General features: G+C 38.6%; 1 protein-coding gene across 12 annotated transcripts in view; it reads left to right on the top strand.

The window, feature by feature from the left end:
• Positions 1–23,399, top strand: part of opa1 (OPA1 mitochondrial dynamin like GTPase) — a 152,834-nt gene extending 129,435 nt beyond the window's left edge. For 6 of the 12 annotated variants that reach the window (XM_085990239.1, XM_085990231.1, XM_085990234.1 and 3 more), the window contains 2 exons: positions 5,647–5,821; positions 20,568–20,637. In XM_085990239.1, coding sequence (XP_085846365.1) covers positions 5,647–5,807 — 161 coding nt within the window. In that variant the 3' untranslated portion in view covers positions 5,808–5,821; positions 20,568–20,637. Of the gene's footprint in view, positions 1–5,646; positions 5,822–20,567; positions 20,650–22,526 lie in introns of those variants that run through there. The other 6 variants (XM_085990237.1, XM_085990244.1, XM_085990243.1 and 3 more) reach the window with 4 other exon arrangements.
• Positions 23,400–25,099: the final 1,700 nt, after the last annotated feature.

Genomic DNA, 25,099 nt, shown 5'->3' with positions numbered 1-25,099 from the left:
TGTTTTAACCATTTGTCCCCTCTATTATCATGGCCAGTTTCTGCTAGTTAGAGCACCAGTAATGTGTATGCTGTTGGCAGGACACAATTTTAGGCCAGGGTGGTGAACTGCTGGATTTTTCCACACTGATGCAATGCTCCAGGAAGTTCCCCTCAGTAGCTAATAAATCACATCACCAACCTTCAAATTGACTGACTGGGATATTACTGTTAACATGGATCATTAAATAGAGATAGTACGATGAATCTCTTGTGTATTATCTCGTTATGCCATAGATTTAAACAGAAACTATTTTATGGCTTTGGTAACAAAATAGGAATAAAAGTCTGATGGACTTACTGACGATTTATGTTCAGGCAGAACATAATGATGCCTTGGTGTAATGGAAGATGACATGTTTTCTCAAAATCGCAATAACATATTCTGTTAGCTTGACTGACTTCAGGCACTGTTGTTAATTGGTTAGCTGTAATTTTTCCTGTTGATGTGTTTATATAGGGTGGGTTTGTATAGGGTGGGTTTGTTCACACATTTCTACAGAGCATGTAAAGCTGTTGTATTTAACTATTCAGTGTGTTATTGCCTATAGAAAGAAAGATTGTAATTTTAAAAAAATAATTAATGAATGTTCTCTCATGAATTGAGCCCTACAGCCTGTGATATAAACATTTTTTGTTGTAAATTCATTCATGAAAATATTTCTAGAAAAATCTAATTTAAAACATTTATGGAATACTGTAATCACTTCTATACAAGGCTATGCTACAAGCCTCAATTTTTTTTAATTGCTACTTATGTGAAACCCCTTTCGTAAAGGCTTAAATGAAAATATAACACTGAATGTCAGAAACTAAATGTGCAACCATTCGTAGTTCATTCACTAACAGATTGGCACTTTCCCTAAGATAATTTGTTGTTTCTCCCATTTGTTTTCATAGCATTTAGAAAAGGAAAAGACTTGCATTTATAAAGTGCCTTTCACAACCTCAGGACATCCCAAAGCTCTTTACAGCCAATGAAGTACTTTTGAAGTGTAGTCATTGTTGTAATGTAGGGAAATGCAGCTGCCAATTTTCATGCAGCAAGGTCCCACAGACAGCAATGAGGTACAGGACCAAATAACCTTTTAATGATGTTGGTTGAGGGATAAATATTGGCCAGAACTCCCCTCCTCTTCTTCGAATAGTGCCATGGGATCTTTTACATACACCTGAGCGAGCAGACATGGCCTCGGATTAATGTCTCATCTGAAAGACTGTATTTCCAACAGTACAGCACTCCCTCAGTACTGCACTGAAGTGTTAGCCTGGATTATATGCTCAAGTCTCCGGAGTGGACCTTAAAACCACGACCTTCTGACTCAGAAGCAAGAGTGCTACCACTGAACCAAGGCTGACACTTCAGTCTAAAGTTAAAGCAATATTTCATATAGTTATGGTACTTTATACATTTGATAAAAGTGTAAGTAGATTTTAGCTGTACATGCATTAAAGAACATGACTGTTTATTGAAATTTCAATTGTCTTTCATCAGCCCTGATATTAGCATTTACAGGGATATTGTCAATCTGGTATGTTTCACCACGTTTTGCAGCAAGGTGCCAATGTGACTTTCACTAAAAATATTTATAGTGGTGTTTTGTTTTTAAACAGTGTGATATGGAGTACTCTAACCCCTCACCCCACCTGCCCCTCCCCTTACTCGAACTCCCTATCTAGGAGCTACTCACTGATGATAATTGTAGCTCATAAGGTTTATACCGAGCAGTGTGGAGACCCAGAAGAGCATATCTACATAGGAGTGGAAATGTAAGACAAAATTGCCAGAACAGAATTGCCTGATCCTAGTTTTTGGAGGAGCTGAACCTGCCTGAAGCCCATTCAGAACTAGCAAAGCAGTGTAGCTTATTTTAATGTCTACATCCATTGCACTGCATTCCATTTATCTAATTATAAAAGGTTACATTTCAACTTTTAACCAGTCATGGGCAATAAATATTACTTGCTAAATAAATTTTTTCCATTTTTCCAGAAACAATGGAAGTACTGAGTCAAAGTAGTGAGCAAGTTCAAGTCCTACCCCAAGACTTGAGCACATAATCTTGGCTGACACCGTGCAGTATTGAAGGAAGTGGTGCAGTATTTAAGGTGCCATTCCTTGGATGAGTTATTTGAACTTAAGGCACTATCTGCTTCAGATGGACGTTAAAATCCCATATTGTTATTTCGAAGAGCACGGAGTCCTCCTGAAATCCGAGCCAAAGTTTTTCCCCAGGCAACACCACCTAACATTAACTGGTCATTCATCTCAATTCAGGTCTGCAGAACTTTTTGTGCACAAATTGCCTGTTGGACGTGGATACCTAACAATTGTCACTCCGTTTCAAAGTAATTCATTGTATGTGAAGCACTTTGAAATGTTTGAGAGATGCAATAAGGTGCTGCACTTCAGCACTGTATTTATTCCAGGGTAGATTGCTTCGAAAGCGATTATGTCACTGCACTGATTCACTGTACCAAAGAGTTTAAGAACAGGAGAGGCCTGAAAGTGGGTTGCCTGCTCTTTTGAGGAATGGAATGTGGCACAGAAGGGACCTTATGGAAGGACCAAATGTAAGGTATGGTTAAAGAAGTGGGTGAGGTGAAAAAATGAAAATTAGTCTCTTGTTCCAGAACATAGCGCGTTTTAAAGCGTACAACTTGCAGGACTTTTTCTACGTTTAAGAAATTTTAACAAGTTTGTTTGCATGTCTCGACTTGTTCCTTTGTGCATGTGTGGTTCTTGCACTGATAATGTTACTGCATCTTGGCAGCTTTGCTGCAGGAAGTCTTATTCACTTAAGTTGTAAAGCAACCACAAAGAAAATAATAAATGAAGAGCTCCATGTTACTTGATTTGGTAATGATTTTGAAAGGAGAAACCACTCTTACTTTAACGTCAGCTGCGTTGTTGGTATTCTAATCTTATCAGCAAATGGTGAATAATTGTTTATGCACTGCTGTATGTGGCGTTGGGCTTACAATGACTGTCTTTTTTGGTTGTTGATAATGTTGGCATGTCTGGACTTGGTGATGGTTGGAGTTGTATAACTAGGCAGTGGTTGCTACCCACATAAAATACACAAGACATTCAACTGCACATCATAAAAGGAACAGTTAGCTTGAAGAAAGGATTATTTTTGTTTACGTGCTCATGATAACTAATCGAGCATAGCCAGTTAGCACTGCTTGATATAACTAAGAACCCAACATTGCTGCCTGGAAGGTATCAAAATGAGAAACTTTTTCATAGACTTTGACGGTTCATAATTATTCTTGTTTCGACAAAAAAGATTTTCACCATAGCACATCATGTTTTATAAAGTGCTGTTGAAATGAAAAGCTTCACAAAACTATACTACAGTAAATATAACCTGTGCTTATATTGTTAAATAAAATCTTCTTGTCCTGAGCTCATGTCTTAATGTCATATTTAATTCTAGATTCCTAGGTTTGCACTAAATTAAAGTGTAGTTTGCTCTAATTAAACAAATGAATATCAATAGTATAGCTAAATAAGCCTTTCTTACAACTTGGCTGCAATAACTGATCTGCCAGTGTGGATTTCTTGCACATGGTGGTAACTGAGCTTTCCCCATCCTTTGATGTAGGATCAGAGAGGTGGCGAGCAGCACGTCGGGCCTCCTGCCTCTGTTTACTGTTTGTTGCATTACATCACACAGGCAGCAATTGTTTTCCCCTCTCCTTTCTGTTCCTTGCTGTGTGCTCCCTAACTTGGTAGTTTAAAGAACATGCCCAGACTTGTTCTTATTCTGTTTGGATCGCATTTCCGTTAAAACTATTAGAAGTGTTTAGGTTTTAAAGACTCTTGGCAACAGCTTTTGTTGATGATTGAAGTTTATGGTTATTAACGAAAGACTGCTCATGTAGGAAACCCAGAATGTAATGTAGTGGCAGTTACCTTTCCGAGTACTGAATTTTCTTTGTATCCTTTAGCACGCAAACCTCCTACACAAAGCAGGTTACAAACAGCTGTTCTGCCAAACTCACGTATGCAATCCAAATAATTCTTATTAATAAAGGGCTGAATTCCAACTTCGTATAAAACCTGAAACATTAATGCACTAGCAAGGGACAGAGATAACAAGTAAAATATTCAAAGATCTGCAATATTAGCTAAAGGGCAGTAGCAAATATTCTGAAACTTTGCTTACAGAAATTGCCCTTAGTTTATTATTAGAGATAATAGCATGGGGTTTTCTACTTCTATGCTCGCAAGTCTGAGACTTTTTATTCATTCACTTTAATGAGCAGAAAATTGCAGGCTGGTGAGTACAGAACCGGAAAATCCTGGCCGATATGAACAAGTGTACTGGAGTAAATGGGTAATATGTGATAGACTTGCTAAAGGATTCAGTTTGATTACAGAAATTAAATGGAAACACCAGTTTCCTCCATAGAGTGTGACTGCAAAATCTCACACTTAATTTAAAAAATCATTAGTTAAAAAGCATATTTTAAAGTTAAATTCATCCTCGCGTTGTCAAAAGTAAATGATTTTCGTTTAAAACGAGGAACCTCTACAAGTTTACCTTAAAGCATTTAATTTGAAAATGGATATGGATTTTGTCAATTTTCTCTCCTTTCCTGAAGGTGCCATACGATACCTCATGCAATTGGCCACTCTTTATGCCTGAGCCTAAGCAGTGAGTGTTGGCAGGCCAATCAGCAGTGGAGAACATCATCCTCGCATCACCCAGTGTCCATGCACATGCTGCAGCAGGATACATCGGATTGGCTCGCAATTAGGAATGGGAGCCATGACAATTATTTTTCTCCCAGCTACAATTGCAATAGCCCAGCTGTTGCTCAGCTGAGATCAGTTAACGCAACACAGACCTAGAATCAAAAGTACGTGAGCAATGTTCCCGTTAAGCTGCGTGGCTGCACAGTGCTCTGGAGGTCCCGCGCAGGCCGCTTGCCAGCTTCACAATGGGGAAAACTGCACATGCGCAGCATTTTGAAGGAGCCGCACACCCAAATAAAATTTAAAGCGAACATTGCATGTGACCTTTTGGTCTATTTCATTTAGTGCTGCGCTATGCAAACGTCTTTACCTACTAGGCCAATGGGGCAACATGGTTGCCTTTAAATAAAAAAAACATAATTTTAATCAGCGTGGAACAGCCCATAAAATGATAATTTGATCACATTGTAAACCAATAACGTAACAAGTTTCTTCCTAAGTGGGATGGATTTTGTATTCCGGAAAGAAATGCATAAAACATGTACGAAAAATAGACAAGAGGCAAGAATGTTGGCTTAAAATGTTGTCTTTTTTTACTTTCTCAGTGATTTTGTAAAGCCAGTTGGCAAACAAAGTGAAACTGAATAAATATCCAGTTTAGAATGTGGTTACGGGTGATGAGGATAACTTTAGACCTAAATGATCAAATGCTAACATCATAGAAATGCCATCTGTGAAGTGCAACCTACCACAGGTGAACAGTTTAGATTGTAAAGTTAAATTGATTATTTTAAATTTATATAGAATAATAACTGCCAACTTGATGCTGATTTGTTCTAACTTATGAACAGTCTTGCTTTCTTCATAAGAAATGGTAAAATCCACATTCGTGTGTTGCAGGTGCCGCTGTTCTAAGATTGGGGCTAAAAGACATTATTGGCATAGAGAAAATGGAACTACTTCCTACATCTAATCCATGCTGTATCTTACTTAAAAGTGCTAATACTGAGTGCCAGAAGTGTTCCATTGGCATAGAGCTGGACCCTGCAGCCATAGAATGAGTATTTTAATTATTGTAAGCAACATTTAAAAATGCATGGAGTGCTTGCCATTTTACATATTTCCAAGGTTATCAGAAGTTAAGCAATGAACACTTCCATTCCAATAGTTGAAGCATAAAGATGTTTTGCTGGTGTGCAAATTGATCGACTTCAGCTGCTAAGTGTAAGAAGTGATGCCTGAATTACAAACTTAGAACCCTGAATTTTAAATTGAGTAGTGGATACTGTGGAGCGAGTAACAAGGCTAATTTAATCAAGTGGATCTATTGATGTAAGGTATAACAGCAATGGGTGACTCCTGCTAAATGTGGTAATTCTTTGACCCTAAGGGCACAAAGCTGAGTTATCTAGGCAGGTGGGGCAAGATTTGAGGCGGGTCCAGTAACGCCTGTTCTCAGCCCTTTTCTTGGATCACAGAAAATTCCATTAGAAGCGGGCGCAGGCGCATCATGCGGCCACCCCCGTCACAGAAAAAGGCAGGATGACGTCGTCCGCTGGAGTGCATACCTGTTCTGCCCATTTCCCCCAATGCAATGTACAGTATGTGCTGGAACCTGATCCTGACACAAATGGTTGCAATTGGGAAAGCAGCAAATTCGAAATTAGATTTTTTTAAAGAATGGGCCCACTTACAGAGCTGCCACATCGACCATCATTTCCTCTCCCCGTCTCCTCCCCCGGTCCCCAGATGAAGTACAGACCTTAGTTGTGCTAAAAGTGGCAAAAGATTATAAAATTCAGAACAGAGATTCAGCCATGAAATTTTACGACACTCCAGGAGGCTGCCACAGGAATTTCTACTCTCTTACAACTGCTCTACCCCTGAAGAGTAATACTGTAAGAATGGCAAATTAATTTTAAATCCAGCATCATCATGATCAGCACAAAACAGTATCTTGATTCACAGAGACAGTCCACCATTTTTCAGGTTATTGAGGAATGCAGTCAACTCCTAGGATCTAAATGTAACTACTGCAGTAGAGGCAAGTTACTTATTCAAGACACCCTTGAAAGTATGGAAGTCCACAATAGTTCTGAGCAAGCGAATCACAAAGTAACTAACAGTAGCTTAGATGGAGATCTGTCTCATGCTGAAAGAGCATCTGGACATGGCAGCCTTCTGTTTATTCTAGGGCAACTATGAACTGAAAACAGTTGCCATGACTGGAATCGAGGCCTAGTGTATGATTGATATCAACAAAAGTCAATTATTTTATGACCTTTCAGCACATTGTGTACAAATTCCACATCACATAAACATGATCTGTTCTACCCAACTGTACTCCAGCATAAATCCCACCTTCTCTCTTCCTCTCTCAGACTTCATCTCAATAATTTAAAAACTCCCCACAAACATCTCCACATGAATATAAATTTTAAAAGGAACATGAAAATCAGTCTTTGGCCACTAGCTAACTCAACAGAAACAGCAATTAAGTACTTTTGAATTGTAGTCCCTGTTGTAATTTAGGGAAAAATTATGTCTGATTGTGTTGCAGTTTGAGAAGACATTTTTTGTCGATAAAAGAAAAATAATTTCCTAAAGTATTTCAGGATAGCTGAAGTCTTCAAAACATTAAGCTTCCCTGGTGAATAGTGGTTTACTCGGCTCAAGTCGCTGAAGATGAAGGATTTTATGCCGAAACCTTGAGGTAATTGATGAGTGTGACATGGAATTGCAGGCAAGAAACAGAACATCACACAGCCAGGCTCAGTCTTTAGAACCCAGTCACATCATTTAAAGTCATGGATGGAGAGAAATGATGAATTGTTACATGACTAAAAGCCTATTTACTAACCATTAATCTGAACCTGGACTGCTGGCTTCCAAAGCTTTGATGCCTTTGGCCCCATGCAGTACTTGTAACTTTTTAGAAGATGCATAGGATTTCAGTGCAGTGATCAAGTGACCTGACTTGATGTAAACTAAAAAGCCGTAGCTTGTGATCGAGCAGGATCTTTTAACTGAAGATTAACTCATACTGGTGAATGAGTTCAGCTTAGCAGCAGAATGGGAAATCCAACAGCTAGAAAGGAAATCAGACCCAATAAATGAAGTACTTACATTTATACAGTATCTTATCACATCCAAACATCTCAAAGTGCTTCACGCAATTAATTCATTTTTAGAGTTCAGCGACTGTTGTGTAGGCAACTATTTTGTGGCAGCAGCTTTTTGCAAAAAGCAGTGGACAAATGAGCAGTTTATTGATTTGGTGGCATCAGTATAAATGGTATCAAAACTATGTGGTGGTTCAGTATCCCGCCACATTAGTGTATTTACCCACAGCCATTCAAAGAGTTTTGACAAACAAACTTTTGAGACTGATGAATCAGTGCTTTTTTTCAAATTGTATATGATGTAAGCAGTTGTATAAAATTGGCAGTATTTTTGAATAGGTCTGTGATTTACCTTTTGACATTAACTTTTTTTTAAAAAAAAGAAAGTTAAGGGCTTATATGTCTTCACTTTATTTTTCTAAATTTTGCAGTGCATCTTTGAAGACAGAAAAGGCCAAACTTCTTAACCATTTCTCTTGGTGGTTGATTTAAATGCTAGATAGTGGAACAATGTACCTCTCTGCCCTGTTATGTTCTTATTTTTTGTTAGCCAACCTGGGCTGTCATTTGTAACTCGAATTCTAGGCTCTATATCATCTCCCTTTGACATGCTTCTGGATTTTCTTAAATTATACTTTTAATTTAATTTCTATAACGTAATTGCTGCCCTAGGATTAAATATTTTTAACTTTTTGATGCAGCTGAGATTTTAATTTGCTTTAATTTTAACCACTCGATTTTGGCTTGTTAAAATTTTGCTTCTTTATAACACTCTTTTGCAGTCAGACCTCCTCTATTCATTTGCTCTTCCCTCCCCCTTCCTACAAATGAGCTGTTGGTAAGGCCGTGCAGTGTAAACACTAAAATAGTGGAATGGTCCAGGATATTGGAGTTCAGTCTGATAAACAATGCCACAGTTTGTGTTTGGTTCCCTCCAAAGAGTGGTTGTTACCTTTGATTTATTACAGTTTCACCAGTGCGTTTCTTTGAGTTGCACTTCCAGTCAAAGATTTGACAAATGGAGATTTATGCTATTTGACAGCAGGATGGGAACCACGTTCCCTTTTGTAACAGCCGAGAAAAAAAAGGGCTTTTCCAGCTTCCAGCAATGTGTTTGTAGTCTTGACCCCTTTCATATGCTGGGAATGTACAGCCAGGAGATAAATAGCACCTCCCTTGTGTTTTCTTGACCTGCTGACTGTCCATTCACTTCCCATCTGTTTTTCAGCCCACAAGGAATGGGTTGATATAAATCTTTCTTCTCCGGAGATAAATGATGTTCTGGATCTTAAAGGGCAGCACATTGGGTGGTTTTTCTTTTTAAAAGCTCACTCGTTTTCCTCTGGGCCACATGTACTTGAAAACTCTGCCTTATGAACTAGGTGTTAGAAGCAGAGCGAAAACAGTGGGTACCTCTGAGGTTGTGCATAAGCTTTTACTTTTGTAAAGGACTCTTTGTCAACACCACTAAATCATAGCCTTGTTCGCGTTGCAGTGCAATTATCGGATAAGTTGAAGGGGAAAAAACTTAATTTTTTACTCAACATTTTATTTTCAGCATTGAGATGTGTTACCAATCAACTTTGCACTTCATAGGGCTAACATATCCGATTGTTTTAAATTTAGAAAAACGTTTCTAATTTTAATGGATTCCAAATAAAAGCAGTATATATAATATTCAGCAGTGATGCAAACTGTAATTGTATTGCTTTGGCATTCTCTTTATAAATATTTAGGCAACAATATGTATATTATTACTTTTATAACTAAAAAAAAATCATCTTGCATGGAAAAAAATCATGGCAGTAAAAGGATATAGAATAGGCTACAAAAAATAAAAGGAGAAAACTCTTAGTTTTGATTTATAGACAGAATTCAAAATGTGCAGCAAAACAGTGGCATGGTGTGCTGTAGGTTTGTATTAGCTTAACAGAAATTGCTTCAATAGTTTATATTCTATATTCGAGGAATAAGTTTGTTCCTTTCATGTAGAAATTACTTAGTTTATACAAATTTAGATCACATGATGGGGTACATTCCTAGGCTATCTGTTTTTGTTTTTTATTAGTTGATCTCCTATAATGTGGCACACAGGAAGTGGAAGTCAAATGTAGTTTTCAGGTGAAACAGGGTTAGAGATCAGGATATAACTCGACCAGAGCATATAGATGTAATTCGGGTGTTATTTTTAAGTCATATTCTATCTTTTATTTTTATAATATAGTTTGAGTTTTTATATTAATAGTTAAATAGCAAGATTTAGGGCAGGTTGAGGAGCAGGGAGACACAAAACTGAGGCACTGCAGTGTCACCGTTGGTGGGGTTTCTCTCTCTACTCTTCTGCTCCCTTCTCTGCCTTTTTCATTTTTACTTTCAGATGAGAGATGATTGGCGTGGCAGAGAAAGGAATCCTCAATCACTGTAGGCTGTATTTGGGGTAGAGGTTGCGGGGAAAATGTGGCCCTCAGTGTCTCCCTTCTCGTGCCCTCTCCCAATCACTTGTGTTTCCCCCTACACTTTCATTCCTATTGTGTCCCCTTCTTCTTTGCACTGTCTCCTTCCCTTCCTACCACCCTCTCATTCCCATTGCTTATCATTTCAACTACCCACTCAACCCCCTTTGCTCTGCTATCACTCCCCTCATTAACCCTCCATCCACACTCTTTCCCCCCCCCCCCCCCCCCCAGCCAACATGGTCAGTGGTACGGGACCAGAGGCATTCCTCACCTCAACCTGGTTTCCTCTTTCCCACTACCATCCCTTCCTATCTGATTCCCTCAGAGGCTTTGTATTCTGTCAAAACTCAGTTTGCATGTTTCTTTTTTGAAAAAATTATGAAATTAGAATGAGGAAAGACAAAGTTATAATCTGACTCACAGATGTAAGCAATTAGCATTTATCCTTTTCTAACAGTCAATAAAACACAAAAGGCATAATTAGTTGGCTTCAAAATTTAGCAGGTTTTTTGGAAAACTAAAAATGAGCATAAAAGATTCTCCTGCCTTCCTTCTCTCTCTTCCTCCTCCGCACAATACACTTTCTGAAGTTTAGAAAACACTGAACAAAAGCTGCAACATGTGTACAATTAGTACACATTTCTCCACGCACGCATACATACAGTTTTTCTGTTTTTTGAAAAAACACGATACAAATTTAATCTGAATAAAGAGTTTGAAATTTATTTTCTAGCTTTTCTTCAAATCGTTTTGAAAAACAACTGAACAATAACTGCTTAGAAGGTTAAAAAAAAAAATTCTGTCATACAGCTCACTGGTGCTGATACTTCCTGAAAAATTAGGTATACTGCACCAGCTCAGGCCACACAATCCACATTCAGTTCACAAAGTCACCACGCTAGGGAAAAAATATAAAACTAAAGCCCAGGTTTTTGTAAGAGGCTGAGGCCTTCTAAGTAAAATTTTTAGTGAAGGCTTTAAAAGACAGAAAATACAATTCAGTGGATAAATGGAATGATGTTGTGAAATATGTTGTTTTTATTTTCTTTAAACCCTTTTATAGGCATTAGAAATTTCTATTACTGAGGGAAAAAAGATTAAAATATTCATGTGTCTTTTTTCAGAGATGCAGGAGTAATTGTGTTTCTGTTTTTATAAGCTCATAGATTAGTAAAACTTCCATTTCTAGGTTTGATTCTAAAATAACTAGCACTAGGAATAGTTGTTTCCTAGAAGGTAAAAGGTAAACTCCCCCATAAAAGATGCCACATTTGGCCAGAAATTAGATAACAATGTTACTCCAGGAAGCCCATCCCACAAGGTCCAGGGCAAAGACAAGATTTGGGTGTCTAGTGTAATTTTGTCATTTAGTGCCTCGAAAGAAGAGCAGGAGTATTGCAGTATTGGTTAGATGGGCATCCTTTTTGAAATCCTAGAGGTCATAGAAAGGGAGGGGTAAAAGGAGATCTAGCTGGAGGGGCTACAATATCTGATGATGAGCATTTGTACCAAATTTCTGTTCCTGGTGATGTAGAAGAAATTAAAATGCAGTCCCTGATCTCTCTTTGTCAGGTCGGATGATATTTTTTCTCCTCAGGATAAGGTTTCTGTGGCATTGCTGGGGTTAATGAACGCCTGTAAGAAATTACATCCAGAGGGTAATAAGTTACACACACTATGCTCTTGGACTCTCTCGATCATAATTTATTAACCCATGGCACCCATCTTAACTGGTTTATTGAGACACCAGTTGAAGAGTCAGGGACATTGTGTGGGACACCAAGGTTGAAAAAAGTAAAAGAGAAAGTATGATAAACCAGAAAGTAATGATTGGGTGATGCCAAGCTTGGGTTTTGAAACCTGAAGATTGTAGGAGGTAAGAAAAACTGAAGGAAGTCAAATGTTCTACAATTATGGTGCTGGGATCTGGTGCTTGACATCTCATTGTGCAGTGAATCTGAAATCTTAGGTTGAAAGTTAAGTCAAAAAGCTGCAGTATTGTCACTAGATTTATTTAGTGTATTGGCATCAACACACTACTGGAAAAAAATGTACTTGAGCTTTAATGTTGTGTGCCACTCCTATTTCATTATCTCAAATTGCTCTTACTGCTGTTACTGCATGCTAGTTTATATAGTTCTCTCCAAACACAACTCAAGTTTGGAAATACAAAATCTGTAATTGGGTGTTTTTGACAGATCAAATGGACATTGGTGACATACTGAACTGTTGATACCAGACCTGATTATTGTAAGCACAGAAATCTAGCTAATTGTAACAAGGGCCGGGATTTAGCTCACCTTGGCAGGTCCGGTGCGGGTGGTGGTGGGTCGCGGCCCCGCTGCAGGCTCCATCCTGCTGCCTAAAATGAACTTATGTTGATGGGGCTTGTTACGCCCGCCCAGCATATTTCCTGGTCCAATTAGAGGAAGCGGGTCTAGTGACGTCATTCATGACGCATCATCAGCCGGTTTTCTTAAACAGACCATGGCCAACTTTCCTTTGACATTTGTGCTGTCAGTGTTCTACAGCATTGATGTGCTGCAAACACTGACAATCACTGCACAGAGGTGCAGGGCTGCACCCAGGTTCTCCCATGAATCCATATGCTTATGGAGGGAGTCACAGCATACAGGGAGGTCCTCTTCCCTTCCCATGGGCAGAAGTGACCTCCCCAGGAGACCAACTCAGCCTAGTTGCACATTGCAGAGGAGGTCACAAGCAGGGATGGCGTCAGGAGGACCTGGGTGCAGAAGCGCAAAGCTTTCAATGATCTCATTAGATCATGAAACATTAGTACAAAGCCACACTCACCTTCATCCTCCTGTTGGCCTTTATTGCAAAGGGGATAGAGTATAAAAATAAGGAAGTCTTGCTACAACTGTACAGGGCGTTAGTGAGACCACACCTAGAGTACTGCATACAGTTTTGGTCTCCTAATTTAAGGAGGGATATACTTGTATTAGAGGCAGTTCAGAGAGAGTTCACTAGGTTGATCCCTGTGATGAAGGGGTTGTCTTATGAGGAAAGGTTGAGCAGGTTGGGCCTATACTCATTGGAGTTTAGAAGCCTGAGAGGTGATCTTATTGAAACATATAAGATTCTGAGGGGGCTTGACAGGGTAGATGCTGAGAGGATGTTTTCCCTCGTGGGGGAATCTAGAACTAGGGGGCATAGTTCAGAATAAGGGATCGCCCATTTAAGACGGAGATGAGGAGGAATTTCTTCTCTCAGAGGGTTGTTAATCTTTGGTATTCTCTACCCCAGAGAGCTGTGGAGGCTGAGTCATTGAATATATTCAAGGCTGAGATCGACAGATTTTTGAACTACAGGGGAGTCGAGGGTTATGGGGAACAGGCAGAAAAGTGGAGTTGAGGCCAAGATCAGATCAGCCATGATCTTATTGAATGGCGGAGCAGGCTCACATCCCCATCACTCTGCCTTCCGTACCCTACTCCTTACTCACACCAACTTACCTTGCACCTCCACCCATCCCTCTCTATCTACATTATCACATCCCCATCTCACTAGCCACCCCTCACACTTGCCTGCATCCTAGTGCAATCATACCAACTAACAACACACAAGGGTAGCCACTTGAATGTTTTAGCCAATGTTCATGTAAAGTTTCTGTTACTGTGCTGTCAAACATTAAAACCTTTATTTTCAACACTTTCCGTTCTTGGACAGATTTGTGTGCACCTTTGGAAGTCGCTTAGTGAGTTGCAGTGAATGGTGAGACATAACAGTAACCCCCACAATGGTGGTGAGTGTGAAAGGGATGGCTTGGACATTGTAGGGATGCCTTATGGTGTTGGTGTGGGGTGGTGCCAACCTGGTGCATCATATGGCAGCTAGGGTGTACAGCGTCAAGTGAAGTAAATCTGGCCATGGTGAGGCCATCCCTGCCCCCACCACCCCCCCCCCCCCCCCCCCCCCAGGCAGCAATGTGCTTGGGTGCTGACGCCCTCTGTCCTGTGCAGCATCAGGTAATTGCGGAGAAGGTTGGTGATGCTGGTGCTGCTGGTGTTGGGGCTTATGGTGGTCAGATTCTGAGGACCAAGGTGAGAATGTATAAAGGGCGCCCATGTTGATGGAATAGATGGCAGGTGAAGTACAGATGACAGAAGCGATCTGTCAGTGGCGCGAGAGTTCTTCCAAAGAGGTGAGAGTGGATGGAGAGTGGAAAGCCTACAGAATCTGTGCTGGAAATGGACTGAGAAACAGTTTGTGGCTGAGGAAAGTGATGATCTGTCAGGTGGGAGCTTTTACTGTACATTTGAAGCTGTCAAGTAATCAGCTGGAGCAGTGGCTATTCAACTCCCACCTCAGGTTCACAGACGTGGTTCCTGAGCAGCGTGGACCCCGTGGGCGAGCAGTTAAAGTTAAACGGTGAGGTTAAAAGCAATATTTAAGGGTCTGTCAACAACCCAATAATTGGTTTAACGACTTTGAGTCGAATCAGAGATCATACTTGCGCCATTGGTTTGCGTTGCGGCGACTTGACAGCAGGTATAATTTCCCATGCGACCCGCCACCAATCCCACCTGCTGAACACCCCTGCCCCACCCCCCTGGAAAATTCCGGCCATGGTCTCTGATTTTAAGTCAAATTTTTTACTTCCCATTTTAAGCATCTTTAAATGTGGAATGCATTCAGTTCAGATAATGTAGTAGTTATTGCTTCCATATTTGTAAAATAATAGCAAAGGTGCCTTTTGCCTGGACACTGGATGTGATGGATAGGAGGGACATTCACGTCAGATAATACCATGATGTAGGCCCCATTTCACTACACGGTGGGTTTGACACATTCAAAATGAAATGTCAGCCTTGAAGACTGATCTCTGATCGATCCTGACAATGAACAGGATGCCACATGGGCATTTCTCATTTGGCGCAAGGTAAACCTCAGGGTAGGGAAGAAATTGGGAATGTTCCCTAATATGAGGTGGTACTTTTTGGCTCATCAGCTGAAGTCATATACGTATGTCATGGCCATTCCCATACAAAATTAATTTCTAAAATGCTTGAGAAAGAACGAATGGATATCTTGTTTCAATATGCATTGGATGCCTGCTAAAATCTCAAATTTATCCTGCATTTTTGATAGCATTTCAGTTTTTCAGGGCTGTTCAGTTTTTCAGAGCTGTCCAGTTGCAGATAAAATTGGAAGACTCATTCTTCCAGCTCCTCGTTCACAATCTGATCTGGCAGCGCGAGCACCACTGACCATTGCTCTCTCTGAGTCTATACTGAGTTCTCTCAGCTGCTTTTGCAAATGCTGGAACATCTGTAGTGCCTGCATTAACACTGCAATTTCCTTAAATTAAATAGAGGAACAATAGTCTCTACAAACAAAAGTAAACTGACAGAGCTCAGCACTTGAGAATTAGGCTAATCTGCTGGTCCTGAAGCTAATGAAGTTTTTTGGCCACTTAAAATTTCTGGAGGCGCTCCCACTATGCAGAAGAACCCTAACTCAACATTGACTAGATTCTTCACCTCCTGACTTTGCCAAAATCACAATCCTGTCAATAGTTTGTAAAAACCACAGAATGTTAAATTGTGACAGAATAGTAGCCTTATTGACGAGCATGAAGGCTGCCCAATATCTTGTCCCCTGGTTCAAAAATTTGTTGTTGACTTTTATGTGATAGTTGAGAAAATGCTGAACTTGGAATATTGGAGGAATACAGCAATCTGAACTATCTAAGAATTAAACTCCAATATATAATTTGTGCCTTTAATTACACAAAGGGTAAGTTCGGGATTTCACCCCATCACTTCCTTCAGTACAAATTGCATTCAAAACAAAATCTATTTTTGGACCCTCTAACTAAAAGTCATTCTTTGTTTTTTGCTTTTTGTGGAAGTGCAGTGCAAAATTATAAAATTTGTGATGTTAACAGTTAAACGGCAATTGGACACTGCTTCAAGCAGTTAAAGGCAGCTTGCAGCTTAGAGCTGGTTCACCAATAGGAAACCAGTGTATACATAACTTTCAGAAGAGAATCTCACTTCCTGCTGGTACAATATAATATCTGTAACACTTCATCCTAATAGAGGTAAGGGCTTTGCAATTTGCCTGTGTTAAACGAGAACTACGTTGATTCTTGTAAGAGAACTGAATATCATGAACAGGAGTGAAAATCCTAAACATTAATTGTCCTACTTAATAAATGTTTTGGGGGTGCATGTATTGGTGTATTTTACAAAGTTATTGTAAAATAGCATGTTCTATTACAAGGGAGTACACTCAGCTTAAAATCTTCCACAACTGTTTACCTACTTGGTTTCAGATAACTTCAGAGTTCAATAATATGATTATAGACTGAATGAAATGTAAGACTGAGAACAAGTAAAGGCTCCAAGTACAAAAAAGTTAACTATTATTGAAGAGGCACCTAATGGATTTAAAAAGCCATTACACTTTAAAAGAAAACTGGAAAGAGGTGAAAATGCTGGCTAGTGTACAAAGGTCTTCAGTCAAGCTGTGGAAAGGCATTAGAAAGAGAGAACATTAATAAAATGGCACCAAAATGGAAGGAAACACAGTAGAATGTGAATGAGAGGAACTGGCAGAAAAATGGGGAGATAGTTAAAGTGAATGTTGAGACCAGAGAGCTGAAGGACACTCAGGATGAACAAAAGATATTTGGGGGCGGGGGGGTGGGAATTTTCTAAACTCATGCCTTAGTTACTGGGAACACGTATTGGAACTTTTTACATGTACTATGTATGATTCTGACCATCTTGTGCACCCGAATTTCTGATACACACCCCTGGCAGGCAAGGCTTCCCGTTGGAAGCATGGTCGGAAAATTACCCCTACTGTCCATGAAATTTTCATTGAGTTTGCTTGGAGCAGTGTAGAAGGCCAGCAACAAAAATGTCGGCATGAAAATGGGAGAGGAAGTTGAAGTGGGTAACTGTAGAGAGGTCAGAATCATGCTGGCAGACAACAGAATAGGGAGAGGAGCTAGCATGGTAAATATGTGCTGCAATAATAATTGTCAATGTTTCATCATTTTGATATTAGCCATCACTGTTTAATATTATGATATTTGCATGGCCATAAATTCGACTATATTAAAGACATATTTAGAGTTAATGTCTGAATGCACATTTATGCCAGAATGAGCATACAGTTTCCCTTTTCTCCCTCAATTCCTTTTGAGGATAGTCATCAGCTTCTTTTATTTGTTAAGGCTTTGTGCTGTCAAAAGTATTTCCAAACTGATTGCAGACCAATTAGATACTTTACAACCACACCAAACCTTGCACCAGAAGATTAGAGATGAGAAAATTAAGTGGCAGAGGTATCTCTTCATGTGGAGATGAGGAGAATTGCACTGAATCGGATTCTAATAATATTTGAAAGCAGTCGTGTCCACATAATGTGCATGAAGGAGATTCTGGTATATGGGTTAGGGGATTATGAGAATATTCATGGCCAGATCAGAAAAATAATGAATTAAACCATGGAATAGCTCATCTCTTAAGCAAACACACTTCAAAAGACTGACGGAAAAGTATTAAAGAAAGGAGGGTCAAAGGTTAGTTAGAGGCTTGTATGGATCATAGTTTAATGTTTGGACATGTGAAGGTTGTTATGAACTTTCAGTTGTGGCTTATTCCAAGTGCTTCAAAGTTTTCTCGAACACGATTTTTGCAACTTTTCAACAGTTTGGCCTGTCTTATTCTCAAAGGTTGCATTTCCAATAACATTGTTGGATCTAAATTCATCGTAAGTGATTTTGCGAATAACAGACCAAAAAGACTGGACTCCGTTTTGGAGATAAAAATTTACGTATTTTGCTTTTAGAAAAATATAATTTGAAGCTAATAATCATGGTCGGATAAGCAAGTTGCAGATCAGCCTGATGTCAGGTTTAACAAAATATATATATAGTTAAAGCATAGGGAGTGGTAGTCACTGGTGTTTTAAAACTGTCCATGCTGAAATTTGTCGCCCACATAAAATTGGCATTGTATTATTCTACAATAGATATGTGTGAAAGCTGAATTTCTAAATGGCTCTCTGTTGTCATATACAGAGAAAAGTAAAATTTGATTGTAAAGTTTGTTTTATTGTATAAACAGTTTAAACTTAGAAAATATATTAAATTTAATTCACTGGAATAAGCATTAGAATTAAGGCGTTTTTGGTTAAAATATTTTTTGATTATAAACTGGTTAGAAACAATTTGATCAGAGCCAGTACAAACCTTTTATTTTGTATACTACTAGAGGCAACAATTGACATAATCTGTAGTTTAATTTGTAATTCTGTGAAGATGCCAGATGGCATTGTTATTTCAGCTGTGCAGAATGGATGTGGGCTATAGCAAGTGGCAACAATGGCATGTGCAGTGAATGAGTTAATGCTCGGAGTGTAGAAGATACATTTCAGGGTCTGACCAAAGAACCATGCAGCTTGTCAAAGAACTTCAGGTGGAATGTAAATAACAACCTTTTCAGCCCACACAGGCTAAAATCTTTACATGTTAGAACTATATAATGTACACAAAAGCATTCCTGTTATTAGTCTGAACCATGTAGTAAAATAATACTAAGCAAGAGTAAATGTCTGTGATCAATTAAACTTAATCACGATTGGAAGAATCTTTTTCACTCAATGCATTAGTGTTTTAGATAATTATACAAAAATGAGCAGAAACCAACTTTCTACTTGATACATGCATAATCAGCCGGCTTATAGAATTGTTATTTATGACTGTGCATCAAACCACTTGTTGTGATGAATTTTGAACTCCAGATTTAAGTAAAGCAGTGTTTAAATCGCCTGGATGTACAATATATTTAAGAAATTTAAATGTATTTGACTCGAGGGTTACGAGAGGTTGGTGTTAATATAATGTACTAGCAAGATGCAGTTATGTTTAACAGAATTTTGGTATTTCTGTAGTTGACAATCACTTCATATGGTCTTACTGTACAGATGATTTTAAAAAGGGGTGAGGAATTAGAATTAATCAAATGAAGGAAAGCTGGGAATTTTACATATTAATGTTACTGTGCAATATTTGCATCTTATTGCATATCAATAGATTATAGATCTGTGCACATTCCTTTCAAGCTCTATTATATATTTTAATTCTTAAATATGTATATATGTACTTATTCAGATTGTGCCATCCGAGGAAAAGGCAATAGGACAATAGAAAGAAAATGCCACTAGATAGCACACCAGCTTGTTCAGTTAGGCAGTGATCTCAATTCCAAGTCCCTCCAATTTACAGCAGGATCCTCTCAATTTAAGGGATTTATCAATTCAGAATAGCTGGAGTACAGTTCTACAAGAAATATAATTAAATATTACATAAAGGGAAAAAAATCCACTCTAGCTAATTGTTCTCCAAAAAATGAGAGGCATCAGTGTCAACTTAGATCTGATGCATTTTAACAAGCTCCTGCAGAACAATGGGTTCAAATTTGGCATAGTTTCTCAAATCATCAAGGCGCTGTACTCAGAAGACTAGATTGTTGATACAAATTCCACAGATCTATTAGTCATCAACACTGAATAATCTACATCTTAGTTTAAGAATTTCCACACAAGACATGAAGATGCACTCCAGGTTGTCTTGGCCTTCCAGGAGTTTGATATATTTCTAGAAAAACCTCTCAATAGGAATCAGCATAGGATGCTTCTTTCATGTTTCTGAGCACTATCTACAAACATTTCCCTCCTACAGTGCTTCAGGATCTTGGTAAAGATCTTGTGCTTGATTCAGGGTTGTCTAATCTTGGTAAGTTCAGGTTTGAAGATGCTAGCTGTCTTTTGTGGTTTATGAGATGGTTGCTGCTCAACCATTTGAGATGACCAAGTCCTGGATCATCATGCTACCTATGAAAGACATGATAGCTATGAAGGCGGTTTTACTCCGATAAGCATTTAAAAGAAGATAATTGGGAAAACATTTAATGCTTTGATCAGGACATTTGTATATTTGGAATAAGTTGAAAGTTCGAAAATTTTATTTGAATCAGGTAAGCTTTGACCTGCAGTCAACTGTTGCAAACATTAAATTCAAAATATACTTTGAAGCATATTAATGTAATTTAAGTTGGATTATAATGTATCTCAAAATTTAATTGCAGGCCTGTGATAAGGCAAATGTCTTCCACTGTTGATTCATATATATCCTTATGGTACTTTTAGTTTAATTATGTGTATTGAGATTGTAGTAATTGTCAAACCTTTTTTTATATTTCAGAGAGAGTTCGTGAGATTCAGGAGAAATTAGAAGTATTCATTGAAGCACTTCATCAAGAAAAATAGCAATGTGTCTAGTGTATGTATGTGTTCTCATCGACTAAAATGCATTTAGCTTAAATTTGCTAAAAGTTATTTACACAAACTTGTAGAAATATTTTAGGAGCTCCCCTGGTGGCTTAGGAAAATTTACCCAATGAGTAGCTGAACCACACTGACCAAGAAGGTCCTAGGTTGGATCCCTACAGGAGTGATGAAGCACTACATTTCTGCTCAACATCCTTTTAAGACAAAATATTGACCAGAGCTCCCACTGCTAATCACTATCCAGCAATCATTGCTGGAAGTGCACAGGAATATTCAGTGGGTGGGCATCAGGCTTGGTTGTGGTGCCCCCCCTCCCCTTCCCCCTCTTCCTCCCCCTCCTTCCTCTCTTTCTCCCCCCCCCCCCCCCAAAGGACAAGGTTCCATTTGCTGTCAAAATTCTCACATGAATAATGCCACTCGGGTAAGGTACTGAAAGGCAACTGGCACCTGTTTAACTCTACCCAGCAAAGAGTCGTCATTCCCAGAAAAGGAAGGATAGTGAGAACAACTGGCAGACAACATTAGCAAGAAGAAGAAAAAAAATGGTTGAGGAAACTTTTGACTTAAATCTGCACTGTTTATAGTCATTAAAATCATTGTATTGGACCTAATCCAACCATATTTAAATGATTTGTAACTTTATTAATTCCTTACATGTTTAGATAAACAGTAACTTCTGAATACCATCATCATGTATATATAAATCCATAGTCCAAATCAGCACTTTGTAATTTACATGCTACAGTGAGCTAAGAGTTTGGTACAATTTTAATTATAGCTACATATTCTTGGGTTTGAGGTTAACATGTTTCTTTCTTCTCCACCCCTCCCCCTCCAGTTTTTGACCAACTGTCTCACCTCCTTTCATAAAATACTGTATTGACTTCTTGGTGATGTATGGTTCCATGGATGCCATACACCCTCTGGCACCTTGAACAAGTGATCATTCTTCTTGTGTGAGCCTAAACAATGAGTGCGGGCAGACTATTTAATTGCAGGAGGAACAACTAAGTTTGTTCATCTACTTTCTCAACATCTACACTTTCAGAATGGGTCACTGAATCGTGATTAAGACTATGAACCCAGCTGATTTTCCTACTCCCAAAAACGGGGTTTCTGAGATCAATTGTGGTATCCCTATCACCCCCTCCCCCAGTTAAGATCAGCTAATTCAGAACAGACTGGGGATCGAACCTGGGCCCTACTCACTGGTTTAAACAGCTGAGGCACTGGGGGAAAGCTAAAGATGTTTTTATACTTGTTCATGGAATGTGATTAAGTGTTATTCCCATGTGATAAACTATAGTCCTGCTGACAGGGATTTCTGACTAATATCAGCACATTTCACCTGCACTCATGTCCCAGATATTGGTTATCAGCATACCCATGGAATAGTACATAGTATTCCAGAACACATGATGTGTGCACTATAAGGGAGTTGTAATTTGTATATTGTAAGAGGAAAGGTTTTAATAAATACCTTCCACGTTGTTCCATTGTTAACACTGAAACTCCGATTGAATCTTATTGGCACATTGCTGCTTTTATTGGTCAGGTCTTGAATATTTGATTTGGAAAATATTTTTTTTATTATTCTGTAGTTAATTATTCTGTTATAAGCTTAATTGTGAATATTATGATCAGTTATTTTCTATTGCTTTTCCATATTGAATGAATAAATTTAAAATAATTTCAGAAAAAAGGTTTGTTTTAAAGCCAGTCTATACTTGTTAAGAAATGGTTTTCTTTAATGTTTGTAAAAAATATTTAACCATCTGTTTTCCCAGCACTGTTGGAACCATTTTAGGGATTATCAATTTTTTTCGATTAAAACTTGAATTGATGTAATTAAAGCTAATGTTTTTTTTCTTAGTATGAATTAGTTCACCACACAGCCCTTGACCTGGAGCTTGTGTCATGAGATGTTACTTGAATCAGGAACCATTGTCTGAAGTGCTGCAGGGAGACTCAAAAGTACTGGCTTAAACACACCTCAGAAGACATCACTTTACAAATTGTGTACATTAACATTGAAAGAGCATTTAAATTCTCCTTGCATTCTACTTTTTGAGCTGAGAATTCATGAGCAATGTTTTCCTTGCATTTTTATAATCTTGACAATTTCAGCACAAAAGCTTCAGCTAATCACGTTTTCTATTGTAATATTCAACCTCCTGAAACACATTAAAATGTTGATTGTCTCAAGTGTCCAACACAAGACTAAGCGCTGCTGTGTAAGTGAGGGCTGATGAACTGTTTTGCCAAATGTATAACTTTTTCAGTGCAAATATTTTAACTGTTTAGCTCATGTCCAGCTCAATAAGAAATAAAGAACGGCTGTCTGAAACTGCATTCATCGGGAATTACATAATCTACTTGTCTCACCCACTTCATAAGTGCATTCGGTTGCACTTCTTAATTCACAAGCAAAGACTGCATCTTTCTGATCCCTGGAAGAAAGAAATAATGCAAAATTAAAGTACTTGTAAGAAATTTTTGTCTGGAGTAAAACAAGTCATATCCAGTGTGTTTTCCATTTGGAATCTTTCGATATTGGGTCTGCACTTCTGCAGCAGAATCCTCAGAATTTGTGCATATGCTTATATAAATGAAAAAAAATTATCATAGTTTGTGATTTTTTTCTTTGCAAGTGTCCAGGCCATGCATGATGTAATTAGTGAGGAGTCATGTATTTATTGAATGCCGTTGTATTTAAATAAAACGGAGTACAATTTTGGAAACAAAAGAGTGTTTACTTGTGAAATGTTTGTGGTGTATGATGCTGGCTGCTGAAAGTGGTTCCCAAATGTTAGGTTTGCAGTTTTGGACCTTGCTCTGCAAGTTCTGAGGTACAGAAACACATTTATAGAAACGCCTCTAACACTGAGCCAACACAGTTTGATCACTAAATGAATTGATAGGGATCGTACAAGATTTATTAATGCGAGTCACTCATTTGGTGATCTACTTGTTGCCTGTTAAGCATCATTGACATGATACAACAGGTCATCTGTGGTACTCTCCCGAAGGTATCACAATCTGTCTTGATCCAGGTAATTTTCAAAATAACCCAGTTAGAGAAAATGTTGTTCGCTTCTCAAATTATTTTTCTTTGATTTGTTTTTGGGATGTGGGCAATGCTAACAAGGCCGCATTTATTGCCCATTCCCAGTTGGCCTGAGAAGATGGTGGTGGGCCTTCTTGAACTACTCTAGTCCTTGTGGTGATGGTGCTCCCACAATGGTTTTTGGGTGGGAATTCCAGGATATTGACCAAGCAACAATGATGGTATGGAGGTATATATCCAAGTCAGGATGGTGAGTGACTTGAGGGTGATGGCGCTCCTGTAGCACTGCTCTCGATCTCGGTGGTAAAGTTTCTAGGGGAGAGAGATGCTGTCGAAGTAACCTTGATGAGTTTCTGCACTGTATCCTGTAGAGTTTACATAATACATCCACAGTGCACTAGTGATGGAGGGGGGCGCGGGGGTGGATATTGAGTCCAGTGACGAGGTGGCAATTAAGTAAACTGCTCTGTCCTGGATGGTGTCGAGCTTCTTTAGTGTTGTGGATGCACCCATACAGGTGAGTGGCTGGTATTCAATCACACTCCTGACTTGAGCCTTTAAATGGTGGGGTGGGGAGGCAATAAATAATGCGATCTCCTAACAGCTGATGGAGGTTACCTGTACATTCATGTTCCTTTGGGTATTTGAAGGCTTAATTCGCATGAAGTTTTTTGTTGATTTTTTGTTTCTTTTGTGTTTGTTGTGCCTTGCATGTTTCTTTTAAATCCAGAACAAAAGTCTTTCAAAAAGCAGTTATTCCATCTACTTGCAGCACTTGTGCAGTAGGTTTACAAAAAAAAATAGCTTGCATGTTGGTCTTTAACTCTTAAAGCTTTATAAATGATGATCCTGACCATTGAATAATAACCCTGTAATGCTTCATGGTTGAACTGTAATTGCACCTTGCGACGTTTTACTATGCTATATAAATGCAAGAAGTTGTTGTAATTGTAGTTATATTGGTCTCTATTGATAAACGCTATAGAGCATGGAGAGCGCTAATAGCAGCAAAACTGTAATTTAAAAACAAGTCCCAGTATATAGTATCACAGGCATATTTTTAACACGTCTAATGATATCCAGGCTTGTATGCCTCAGACTCGGTTTCTTCTATTGAATCCATAACCAAGTTTGATTTTTGGTTATGTTTAATGAATTTCAGGTAGTAACTTTATAACATTCTTAAATCCTTTATATAAAGAAAAATTCCAAGCAGGTGGAGGTTGGTCTTTGTTACAAATCAAACCTTTGGGGCATTCATGAGAGTAAATAATAACTGCTTCAACAGCAATGACTACTTTTTGTGTTAAACATCACTGTTGCTGAATCAAGGAAGGCAATTTGTAAGTGACCGTTTTCTACCCTTCATAACCTAAGGG

This window comes from Somniosus microcephalus, chromosome 6, assembly GCF_052327205.1.
Source record: "Somniosus microcephalus isolate GS21.2 chromosome 6, FLI_Smic_1.0, whole genome shotgun sequence".
NCBI lineage: Eukaryota > Metazoa > Chordata > Chondrichthyes > Squaliformes > Somniosidae > Somniosus > Somniosus microcephalus.
Note: the sequence above shows the minus strand (reverse complement) of the source record. Positions and strands in the feature narration are given on the sequence as shown.